This window comes from Protopterus annectens, chromosome 8.part0, assembly GCF_019279795.1.
Source record: "Protopterus annectens isolate FY-2018-M chromosome 8.part0, PAN1.0, whole genome shotgun sequence".
Lineage (NCBI taxonomy): Eukaryota > Metazoa > Chordata > Ceratodontiformes > Protopteridae > Protopterus > Protopterus annectens.
This window is the reverse complement of record NC_056741.1, coordinates 1,364,719,551-1,364,732,873: the sequence shown is the minus strand read 5'-3', so window position 1 is coordinate 1,364,732,873 and position 13,323 is coordinate 1,364,719,551. Positions and strand designations below refer to the sequence as shown.

The window sequence follows — 13,323 nt, the reverse complement described above, 5'->3', positions numbered from 1 at the left end:
AAGGGGAAGCAAACAGAACCAGTACCTGGTCAGCAATGAAAGTTTATAAACAGACATAGAAAAGGTCTATTTATCTGATAATTATTATAGTTTGCACAGTACAGATGAGTTAAGTGCCATCTTAACATAGATTGTGTTGAACAAGCGTCTAATTCAGACTTTCCTGGCACCTACCAGGATTAGTGCACTCATTTTGAGTTAGTTGCTTATCCTCAGTTCCCTGGATTATATCCACATTACTAAGTATTGTTTTCTTCCAGTCAGTAGCATTATGATGGGAAATGTCTCTGGTGTTTGTAGTCATATAGTTTTCTTGTTGACAGTGCATATAGCTCTCAGACATGTACAGTAGTTCTTCTGCAGTGGTCATTCACCATTCTGGATGTTTGTTTAATTTAATTAAATGTATATATGTTGACTGGGGTAGAACACCTGTAACAGTGGGTGAATGTCAGGTTTAGCATAGAGATGAAGTATAACAAAAATAGTTTTTTAAACAATTCCATAATCAAGGAAGAACACTAAAAGTATGTATTGATACTAAAAGGATAAACAGGTGTTTTATTCATTACGTACAGAGCATTTACAATACATTTGATATTAAAGCCTGTTCAACAAAGGTGTTCTGTAGGATACCAACACATAAAAAAAAGGTGAGCTAGAGAAGGGAAGATAGAAAGTAAGGATGAATGAGCTAAGGTAGTGGCGATTTATCACTTCTCAAGTACAGTAATGGGTATGGGAGGAGAGTGGATGAATGTAGTTCATGGAATTTAGGTGATATAATCTGAGGGAAGAATGTTGTATTTGGTCTGTTTAAAAAGACATTTAGTTTGGTTCAAAACTTGCAGTAAGAGGTCAAGTCTGAAATGAGTGCGGAGGGATTCCCAGATTTTGGGGCCAAGAATAAAATGCCCGTAGTAGTCTTTGGAGTGAGTAAAACTGGTCCTGAGTGAGTTTGTACTCTGAGATTATTGGAAGGGATTTTCACAGTTAATTTAGCTACTAGTTGGGAGAGGTTTTCAGCATGAAGTAGATTAAATAGGAAGGAGTGATGAATAAGGACTGGAAATGAGACGCATTGCTTGCTTTAGTTGTTTTGGTAGAAGTTTTAGTTGTGCAAGTTACCATATGGTGGACATTATGACTTGATCTTTGCTTTATGGGTAACCATTATTGCATTACTGATTGGCACTTCCATATCCTCTGACAAACAGTCTTAAATTTATCGAGTCTGTTGGAGAGGTAGTCTTGGAATCAGTTGGAAGCATTTTGGCTCATACCTATTTCGAGGAAATAAGGATAGGTTGTTGTACAAGATCAAAGGCCCTTGTTAGATCTCTAAAAAGTGTGCCAACAAGGATACCTTTATCCATGTTCATTGCAGTTTCACCAGTTCACCAGAAGAGAGTACAGGCAGGATGGAGTGGGTGGAGAAGAGTGTCAGGAGTGATTTGTGACAGACGAGTATCTGTATGAGTGAAAGGGAAGGTCTACAAGAGGGTAGTGAGACCAGCTATGTTATATAGGGTTGCCACCTTTTCAAATGCCCAAAGTGGGACATTTTTGGTACAAACGTCAGATTTTGCAGGGCAAAACATACCCACGGCCGGTACAAAGGACAGAAATTCACTTTTTTGCCTAAATAAAAGCTTATTCTTGTAGCATTCTAGTTGCTTATTTTGTTTCATATACTATTTAGGTGTTTGAGATACAGAATAACTGTGTTATGCAAGTATTACATACAATATAAGAAATATTTTTGTCCTAAAATCACAGGACATTTGCCATTTTTTCAATTTTTATGCAGGACACAACTGCCCAAAGAGGGACTGTCCCTCGCAAAGTGGACAGGTGGTAACCCTAATGTTATATGGGTTGGAGACAGTGGCATTGACAAAAAGGCTGGATGTGGCAGAGTTAAAGATGTTAAGATTTGCACTGGGTGTGACGAAGGTGGACAGGATTAGGAATAAGTATATTAGAGGGGCAGCCCAGGTTGAAAGGTTTGGAGACAAAGCAAGAGAGGCAAGATTACATTGTTTTGGACATGTGTTGAGGAGGGATGCTGAGTATATTGGGAAAAAGATGCTAAGGTTGAAGCTACCAGGTAACAGGAAAAGAGGAAGGCCTAAGATGTGGTGAGAGCGGACATGCAGGTGGTTGGTGTGACAGAGCAAGATGCGGAGGACAGGAAGAAATGGAAACAGATGACCCGCTGTGGCAACCCCTAACGGGAACAGCCAAAAGAAGATGATTACAGTTTCACCAATTAGTGACCAGAATGCGGTCATGCTGAGGTCTGCCCAAATGCCATGTTGTTTCAGAGAAAGTATATTGTGTTGGTCAGTTTACTGTGAATGGTTGTAAATGGTTTTATTTCTGAGAACTAAGGGTTGGAGTGATGAATAAGGACTGGAAATGAGACGCATTGTTTGCTTTAGTTGTTTTGGTAGAAGTTTTAGTTGTGCAAGTTACCATATGGTGGACATTATGACTTGAAGATATAAAGATTATAAACATGCATGAGAAGGAAATTAATGATTCTCTGCACTAGTTTATGAAGCAGGGCTCTAGGTTATTAGATACAGTGCAAGTATCCTATTCAATGCAATGCAGGCATCCAATGAAACGTGTTCAAGTACGGTCACAGTGTCTACAGCTTCAGTTTTATTAAAGCACAATAGAGGGTGCGATATGTGGAAGTGTGTTAAACTCTTCCAGAAAATCTTAACTTGGAAATTTGCCTAGGAAACCGTTGGCAGCAGTGGAGGTGGTTGTGAGCTTATAACTAGTTAAACGGTTTACTTCCTTTTAAAATTGTTTTGGTGTATTTCTTAGCAGTTTAGATTTTAGAAAATTAACTTTGCACTTTCCAGCTGCTTTTGGCTAGGTTTTAGAGGTGAATAAAGTGTTTCCTGAAATCAGGAGATGGCATTGCTGTAATTTGTACCAGACTTCATATTTAAAATGCTAGGAGTGCCTTTAACTTTTTGGATAGTCGGTGTTTTTATTTTCTTTTGTTTGTAGAGTCTTGAAATTATTGGAAGGAGGTTGTTTTGAATTTGTAAGAGGGTATTTGTTACATTTTCAACTGCTAAATTAGGATCACTGTATGGGAGATCATTCCATTGTAGTGAGGTGGGATTTCAAAGTATTTTTGGTGTGTTTGGATCTAAATTAAATGGGTTTTGGTGGATGTCTTATTGCTATGTTGTGTAATTCAAAGGGGTGAATAAGAATAGTGGAAGATGTTAATTACCAGGATTGTTGACTACTAGCAGGTTAAAAATTGTTGACTTGCTTTAGTGTTTGGGTAAACTGGTTGTTAAACAAGATGAATTAGATCTCAAGATCTGTAAAGAAAATTTTGTAATGTCATTTGCAAAAGACGTGTCAAGAATTGTGTATATATTTCTATTTAAATGTAGAAGGTATAGTTCTATGAATGAGGGACTGATTTTGTAACAGAATGCTGGTGATAAGGAAGCAATAGGCAGGTGGACAGGGTAGTCATTGCTAGAAGGGGTTTTGCGAGTAGCTTGTTAAGATCAGAGACTGAAATGTATTTACAGCTTTCGCAGAAAGAAGACCCATAGCCCCCTTTTCCCCAACACAAGCAACATTTTAATAAGAAATTTCTTACAGCCATCCTGCTCTGTCAAACAAAGCATAATAAGTAAAGTGGTATTAGTTTCTGCCATACTACATTCATACCTTTCAGAAATATCACATACTACAGTGTACCCATATTTCGTTAACTGAGCACAAGTCATACCACCTTACTTAAAAAAAAAAAAAAACAAACTCAATAAACGTGATGGACAGTACTGACTGAAATATAATGTCCTGTTAGAAAATAAGCGAACCGTACATTAAACCCTGATCAGAAAACAGACTTCCTCCAGCAGGATGGTAATGCCAACTGAAAAATGAGTCTACCGCTTCATGGGAGCATAAATTAAAACAAAAAATAGGAAGGTGTGTGTGTTTGAGTGTATGCGTGCATGAAAGTGAGTTTTGTTTCATGAATGTAGAATTAAAAGAAACATTAAAAAATAAAAATATGTGTTATGTTTCTGTCTGCATGCCTGCATATATGACTATATGCATGCATGAAGATGGAAGTGTTTGGTGTGTGTTTGAGAAGAGAGAGGGAGAGAGATCGATTGAGCAACAGCAGCAGCTGTTAAGATGTATACAGCAGCAGTTAAGATGTATGTATACCTCTCAGTCTTTTAGTTCAATAAATCTGGATAAAGCCTAAAATAAAGGGGGCACAAAGGCTAAAAAATAGGAACAGATTTTAAACACTGCTGTTATAAAATTTGAAAGTTGCTAGAAAAAAAGAGTTTGTTTTGTATACATTCTCGGAAGAAAATAAAGTCTGAAACTCATATGTCATTGTTTAGTGACTTCATTCGACAATAATGTGCTAGTAATGGACCAAAAAAGTAACTAAAAATCTGGGCATTATCTTCAAGTGTTCTATTTCAGATGTAAAATGCTTCTTCCAACAGCATTTACGTAAACTGCAACAAGTTTAAAATATTAGGAGGAGGAACTATTTTACATCAAAAATATTTAAAAAATATAGTAATATACTAATAAAAAAGTAAAGCAAATCAGTTTTACAGACAGCCCATTCTCCAAATGCAATAGTACCCTCCAGTGTGTGTGTGTTACTATGTAAATAATACCCTTCAGAACAGCCCTGGGTGTGTGTTAATTTCTCAGTAACACATACCCTGTTGTTCATTATTGCTTGCTTAACATACTCCTTAATTGAATTAGAATTTGCAGTATCTAATCTTCCATCTATCAATACTTAATATCCAGCCTTCATCCCTCACAAATTAGTTATGTTTCCTGGTACTCATGGTATGCTGCACTGATGCTTATGTCAATCTCAGAGAAGAAATGAGGTATATTTTTCATGTGCAGGAAAACAGAAGCAAGTAAGTTTTCATTTCTAAATATTGATGCTTCTTAAACATTTTAGTGCACATAACAAGTCATTACATTTCCTGACTAGATTTTAAAACTGTCTCCTGGCTATTTTCCCAACAAATTAATAAACCAAGCATATAAAACAAACTTATTATTATGCAAATGTTAAATGACAAATGTACAGATACAGGTTAAAGGGCTTCCTTTGTTCAAGCAGTTACTTGAGATGCTCCTTTCCTCATGTCTATTCCTCAGCTGATGTAAGTAAAATTATTCTATCAATTTATTCCATAATGGTTAAACTGAACTGTCATACTTCTGTTTGGTTTATTTTCATCAACATCGGTTATTAAAACTAAGTTTTCTTGTAATTATTAAACATGAACTCTCTACATAAATGGGTTCAAGAACTTCACCTGTTTAAACAGTTCCTTAAAACATTCCTTTCCTACTGTCCATTCTTAGCATGGTAAATGAGTATGTTCCATTCTGTTGATTCATCAGTTCGTCAACAGAGTGAAATGTTTGGAAATTAATTGAAAGCCCTCTTTCTCGATTGCTGAAGATGTCAAGAGGAGGAAGACTGAGTGCATGTGGGTAAGGTAAGCTTAGGATTTCATTTTAATGCTGAAACATTCAGATATATTGAATGTTTCAGCAATGGGGCGGGTTTGTGTTTGCAGGTTAAGGTTACAGTAAGGCTTAAAAATTTAAAAAGTAAAAATAAAAATAAAAGGTTACAGTAAGGGTTAGGAAAGGGGATAAATGTATTGTGCTTGTGAGGTGCGGTATGGGTTGAGTGCAGGGTTGCCAGAAGGCGGGACTGTCCCGAGATCAGCAGCCTGATCCCGAGTCCCGCCCTGCCGGTTTAAATCCTGGCCAGCCTCCACTTTTTTTTTTTTTTTTTTTTTTTTTTTTGATTGTCCCGTATACCTGGCATACGTGCCAATCAAAAATTGCTTGGTACTGCCGAAGACCTTTTTTTTGGTCTTCACTTGCCGAGAGAGACCTTCTTCTTCTTTTTTGTCCCTACCTGGGGTGCTGGAAATCTGGCAACCCTGGTTGAGTGTCTGAATGTGTTTGTAGTGGTAGTGCTACAGGAAGAGTCTTTGCTAATGTAAGGCATGGAGTTGGGTTAGTGTTAATGCACATTAGTAAGGTGGTGCAGGAGGTTTGGGGCAAAGCCATCTCAAGGAAAGATTGACTAGCTGGAACTCAGTGTACGCCGATTTATTTGTGCTTTATTTTATTAAAAAAATTTTTTTTTAATCTTTGATTGCTAGACAGTAATAGTAATATAAACTTATTTTAGGCTTATTGTAGCACTTTTTGAAGCACTTCAGAAATAGAATGCCAAGTCATTACTGAGTAGTCAGTTTATGGAAGGCTTGTGTGAATTACACAGAACAAGGTCTCACTGCTTGTTAGTGTCAGAAATAGCAGACAAGTCAAACATGCAGTTTCTGTTGCTTAGGTACTTGAATGTTGCAAAAGTGCAAACACAACTGTTGTAAATGCCAGAGCCCTAGATGTATTACGTAACACTTCAGGTTTTCTCAGGACACTGTGAAATTATATGGACATTGGTAGTTAGACTGCTTGTCGTTGAGAGTTTACTTTGCATCTGAACGGTATACTGAAAACAAACCAGATGATCAACACACTGGTATTCTGCGCAGGCTATTCTCACCAGTTTTTTTTTAAAGAAACGTGCCGTATGTTTCATTCCCGTATTTTAGAAGTGAAAAACATTTGTACTTTAGTGTATCTTTTTAGGACTTGGAAAGTACAGTTTGATATTTATTATGCACTTAGTATAAATGCATTCCAACTCATTGTAGAAATTTTCATAAGCTATTCACTGGTTGTCATGAAAAGTTATTAATAACACCCTTTCATGCTTTTTATTTACTCAAATACAGATTTAAGCGGTTCAGTGCATATGTATAGTTTCTGAAACAGGGGACATTATCTGGCTAGCTTTTTTATCAGACTATAGTTTTTTGAATATTCAATACAGTTCTGTGGTCTTAGCTGATGCTAATATAGATGGAACTTCACTTACAGGAGTCATAGATAACACGAGAGCTAGACAGCATTTGAATTTGATTTTGATATTTCTGTACCTCTAGAAGTATCAGCTGATACTTGTTGCTGTGATTGGTTCCTGCTTATTTTAAACAAATCTGTTGCTTGTAAATAACTTTCTGTCTGTACTTCAGGTGATAAATGATCATAGATCATCACTTTTCCTCACCGCAGTTGCTTCTGGGTGCTTCTCTTCAGAACTTTTAGAGAAGAAGGTTACCTTGCATGTATGTCATAGTGTAATTTCAGTCCAGATGATTCTGTCTCATTGTCTTTTGTATTTGGCAGTGCTATAGATATAGGAATCTTTTCTTTCAGAGTACAATTTATAGGTAATTGAGCTAGTGAAAGGCTAGACCATGTGGGCAGAAAGATGACAACTGACATTCATTGCAGGCAAATGTAAAGTCCTCTACACCTGGGGCACAACAGCAGTATGGAGTTTCAGCTGGGGACGAGGTGGAAATGAAGGCAGATGGCCAGGTAGATGATCCAAAGCTGTTTATCACACCTAGAATGGTGCATGAGGATCAGGAGTAAGAGGGCTGTGGCAACAGTGAATGAAATGCTGGGTGTATGCTTTAAGGGAAAACATACAAATCAGTGAAGCAATTCTTCCAAACTTCCAGGACTTGGTCAAACTGTGCCTTAAGTACTGCCTGCAGTTGAAGAGATGTACAGGGTGTGGGTCATTACGCTGCTGGAAGGAGTACAAATGAAGGCCACAGAAAGTGTGTTTGGCTGAAGGGTAAAAAGCATAACCGTAGATTAAATAAACTGTAGGACTTTTCTTTTTCTGTCTCAAAACCAGAACAGAGGGAAGAAGGATGTGGAAGCACAAGATCATGTTGAGCAGTAGTTGGGCTGATGGCTTTCTCAGGAGTTTACGTTGTATGTGCACAGTGTACTGAAAATAAACCATTTGATCAACACACTGGTATTCTGTGCAGGAAAGAGATAGTAGGGAGGAGGATATACAAGAATAAATAGTTGTAAACCAACTAGTTCCTCACAGAGAGAGTTATAGACACATGTTATGGATTGCCAGAATGGGTGGAGGACAAGGAAGTCTATGGAGGTATTTTAAAGGACAAGGGATATGTGAGGAAACATAGACAGGAGAGGAAATGTTAAATATCTTAAAAGGGCAAACTGAACAGGCTGATTTGTTTCCTTCTGCTGTAAGACTGATGTTGCTTAATGTAAATTATAATGTGGTTGTTATCTAATGTCAGAAATTAACACAATCAGTGATTTAGCAATTGGTGTTTAATTTCAGTTGTAATTCTTATGTAAGAAAATAATTAAATGTTTATTCGAGAGCTGGAATAGATATCACCAATGAAATATAAACGAGCAGCCTTAATGAGCATTTATTTTTGTTTATTTTAGTTTGGGGATAAAGTAGGTGGGTTTGCATTTTAGAATTTATTCACTCGCAACCCGAGTAATATACAGAATTCAGATTAGCATACAGGTGAAGAGAAACAAACACCTTTCTAATAAGTCAGAGACAGCACTACTTGCAGAATAGACTTCTAGATCAAGTTCAGAATATATGTAAAGAGAATAAACCACCCTCATTTTGAAATCTGTGTATTTGTATAACTAAATCCTTTATTATAACCAGCCAGTTTGTTCATTTACCTTTTGTAGGTAAAAGTCTGGAATCTTGACAAGCGGGACAGTGGAAGTCCATTATGCACTCGTATTTTTTCTGCAATACCAGGGAACAGACCAACTGAAGTGTCTTGCCTAACTGTCCATGAAAATCTGAACTTTATGGCTATAGGTCAGTATCCAAATAAGTCAAATCTTGTAAGTATAGCGTGTACTGCTTCATTCAGCTATATTTAGGTCTTGCTGATGGATTTTTTTCGTATAACTTAAGCCAGTTCAGTTTAAAAAATGCTGAAGTGTAATCATTTAGGGTTACATAATAGTTAAGATGCTGACATTTCTGATAAAAACCTGACTTCCAGGTATGTGCCTGAGCCATCAACCTGTCCTATTCCTTGCTGCATGGTGCATGCAGATGAATAATGTCCACTTTTGTAAAGCGAAAGTCCACTCAATATTTACTTGTTTATGAAAGGTCCTTTAACGAACAGCCTTTTTATGCATGTTACTTGGCCTTTGTTTGTTTGTTTTTATTTCTGTCTGCCTGCAGTTCCTGGCTTTTTTATTTAAACTAGTTTTTAACTCTCTCTAAGTTCTGCTTTAGACAGGTGGCATTTTAGCTGCCCACAGGCTACCTGCCAATAACTTGTCATTCATTTGTATATTTGAGTTTGAGCAAACAAGAATGTACATCCCTGAGCTGTATGTATAATTTCTCTGAGTTAGTGCAATATTGAAATAGTATGTTTATAGACCAGGGGTGTGGAAGCATAGCTTGGAGGTGCAGGGCATTTGTGCCCCCTCACCCCCCCCCCCCGGAAATTATTGGCATATATTCTGCGACCATAGCAATGGTCTGGTGCATCAGCAAATGAGAAATAACTTGTTCTTGCTCCTCATGGCAGGAAGTTTTGAGACTTTGAAAATAGGCTGTGTCAAGCATTGTTTTTCCTAGTTGCAAGCAGCATTCCCATGGAGTTCAACCCTCTGACAAGCCAACTCCACAAATGCCTTCCATTGCCTTAGGAGTGGCCTGTCAGTACCTCAATAGCAAGACATGTTTTCCAGTGTTGGAGGAGTCCTTGCTGTGACTTATTTGTTCACATCTGACCAACACCAAGTGCAGTATTATTTTCTTCTTTACCCAAGCACCATGAGAACCCCTGAAGGATGTTATTATCTACAAGGGGCCATCTTATCTTCTCTACACTTTTCCCCTATTTCCTCAGATGATGAGATTTATTCAAAAGGCAGAAATTTACAAATCAGTAGTAGTTCTTCAAACTCTGTAATGGTCACCTTCTGGAGAAGCATGTATTCTAAGCTAACAGAATCACTCCAGAAACATCCATCTGGCAAGTCCCAGCTGTACTTGTACGTCTTGTGATTAACTTGCCAGTTGCTTCACTTCCAGTTGTGGCTAGTTAATCTTTTTCTGAGAGAGGTGGGGAAAAATCATCATCTTAGAAACCATATTCTCAAATCACACAGCGATAAATACATTTGTTTTATGTGTTTGGACCACTGACAAAGTATTGGACCTGTCCTAAGCTCATTTTCCTTCAGTTCTTGGTTACTGTACACGTACTTTTAATGTGGAATTTAGTTAATGTCTCTTACAGTCAATTTTGACTGTGATACCTAACTTGTCCTAAGGGTATGTTTTTGTGGACACTTTGAGAGATCATACCTGTGTGGGGCTTATTATTTACTGGAAAATTTAACTATGTCTCCCTTTGATCTTGCACCTTCAAAAGACACCTCACTCATGGGGAAACATTTTTCCCCTCTGGTGTTAATATCTGTCAGGTTAATTTCATACCTGCAAGCTTTGTCTGACAAATTTCCTTATTTGCTTTTTTTCAGAAAGATAGGGTTTCTCATCCTACCCCCCCCCCCATGTCTATGGTAGCCTCTGAGTCGGTCCTTAACAAGATTCATCTCCCATTGTTTTTACCATTCATATTTCATTTCCAGTGCATACTTCCTGCATTACATGGATTTACACCAGCAGCTGAGGAAAACTAGGTCTATGCAAAAGGGCAGTCACCAGTTTGTCTTGTTCCCAAGCAAAAACTTGGGTCAGAAGGTTTCAAAAAATAACACTAACTAGATGGCTCTCTGTTAGAAGAAAAAATTCAAACGAGTCGCATCTGCCTCCGGCGATGAATTTTCCTTTATTAGCAGCTAACCAGATTACACAGCATGTTGGCCAAGATGTCCGGTCTGGACTGATCTGATCAACTTGTTTACTGGCATCAACTTTTATACTGCAAGCAAAACAACTTTTTGTTACATTTCTGACCGTTGACATTTGGCTATGAAAAACATATAGGAAAAACATGTTTATCACAAATTACCTCAAACCCACAGCTAGTACAGAATGTTCAAGAAGTACAAAATGTTCAATTCAACAACGGTAGCTCAAATTTTCCAGGACACACAGCCTGCCCCAGTAAATTAGCTCTTACTCGGCCGTGCGTCCTTATCCCAGGCTTCACTGAGCTATAACCAAATCTCTTTATTCTGAAATGCAGAAAACAGATATCATTCAGGTTCATAAGCAATGCTGCATTTTGTTCACAGATGAGGCCCATCTTTGATAGGCATATCCCAACAAATAACATGTTCACTTTGCAAGAACAGGAAAAAGATAAATAACAGTATGTTTTTAAAACTTTTTCTCTTAACACTCTCCAGCCGTATCAGATTTCAATATAAAACATAGAAGGTCACTGTTAATGGTTCCTAAGATTTATTTTACTAAAGCATTGGCTACTTGGGTAGCATTTTTTTAAATGCAACTATTGATGTATTTGTAGTAGCTACTTGGCCTTCCCTTAATGCATTTGTAAGAAATTACAAGCTGGATGTGATATGCATATCTTACTTCGAGGCTGCCATTGTAAAAGTATGTTCTTAGAAGAGGAACTACCTATTATGACTAGCTTAGGACTGGGTATTGCTGTAATTGAGTGTGAACCTCCCCTTACCAGCTATGAAAGATAACTGCTTACAGAAACGATAAATCTGGAAGAGCAAATCTTCCTTAGCAGCATTCCCTCCCAACATCTCCTTCCTTAACTAAGAAGCCGTTGTGTGTCCTTTTATTCTAGTACTTTGCATTGCTAACCTCAGATCTGGAGAAGTTGAAGACTGTAGTATATTGTTTGATAGGAGGTGGGTTTTTGGCAGCATGGTTCATTGGTTGTTAGTAGGGTAAGGGTCACTAGGCCCTAACAAGCCTAGTAACGCACCCCAGACCATTTGAATCCCAAGTATCATGGGCATCTATACGGGGGGAGCATGTTAGTAGGGAGGTAACTAAGGGTTTGTTATTTAGGATAATCTTTTTCTTATTGATGGTAACTGTCTATAACAAACATCGGTGGGGTCAGACCAGGGTTGAAGTTACTATGTCCCATCCAGTTGTCAAGGTCTCGTTTGAATAGAGTGCTGTTTTGTTTTGTGAATGTTCAATAGATCCATCAGGGCTGGGTCTGAGGAGGCCCTTTACATTGGGCAAAGATCCCCTCTCAGCAGCCTGTAGGAGACTGGATGCAGAGACATACCGTTTAGACTATCGGTGTAGAACAGCGTATTCATGCTCTGAATTCTCCTGGTGAGATACCTTTGTGGGTGTTCCAACTTTTGTAATTGTCTGGTTAGAAATATGCCAAAGGAGGCATTGTATTCAATGCTAGCTCTGGTAAGAGCCGAGTAGTGTTGTACTATAACTTTCTTGGGCCTGGATGCAACCAACATAGACTAATAACATAGACCAAGACATCTCTACCTTTGGCCCCAGTCTGTGCTGTTGGTTGAAATGTGTGGAAGGCTATATTGTCTTGCACTGCCAGAGTACATTCTATGGCTTTAAACAAAGTTTCGGTCATGGCACAGATGTCTACATTCTCCAGAGTGAGAAGGGCTTGAAGGGTGTGGCGTTTTTGTTTAGGCTGTTAGCATTGAGCAGTAACCCCTTAAGGTTGCTTTGAGACTTTCACTATGTTGGTAGTTTTGTCTTTTTGCCATGTACTAAAAAAGGCTCTAAGGGGGTAGATAAAGTTTTAACCAATATATGAAAGCGTGGTGGGATAGGTGCAATGAATCCTTGGCAAAGCAGTGTGGTCTGTTGACCATTTTATTCCATGCTGACAGATGTTAGATCCCTCTGGAATGACAGCAGAAACTAAGCCAATTTTAAAATCAGTCATTTTATGTTTATACTGTGGCATCATCCATGGTGAAGGTAGAATGCTGCTCAGTGCAAGGTTTATACCTATCTGTGACATATATTCAAAGAGATCCAGTATGTCCTTTTTCATAAAGTCCAATAAGGTATGGCTCATGTAATTTATTATTGACCATGGAATGGGTAAATCCTTTAACCAAATGAGACAGGTTAATTCGAGCTCAAAAAGAGAAATTGGCTAGGCTTAAAATGGCCCTCAAGGGGCAACTAGCCTAGTACTTTACATATGCATCCATGAATCTATTTACAACAACATAGACTATGATAAAATCATATTGGTATCTGCAGTGCAGTAATTTGAGTGCCTGCATGATGTTGTGGATCCTGTGTCCAGATGTTTTGCACAATGGTGTCTCCAGTGACAAGAGTATTAGGTAAAGTATATGCTTGCCTTATATGTTTGTGGTGAA

General features: G+C 38.0%; 1 protein-coding gene across 1 annotated transcript in view; it reads left to right on the top strand.

The window, feature by feature from the left end:
- Positions 1 to 13,323, top strand: part of VPS11 (VPS11 core subunit of CORVET and HOPS complexes) — a 620,327-nt gene that overhangs the window by 45,467 nt on the left and 561,537 nt on the right. Inside the window, exon 3 of the mRNA XM_044080942.1 lies at positions 8,695 to 8,830. Coding sequence (XP_043936877.1) covers positions 8,695 to 8,830 — 136 coding nt within the window. The remainder of the gene's footprint in view (positions 1 to 8,694; positions 8,831 to 13,323) is intronic.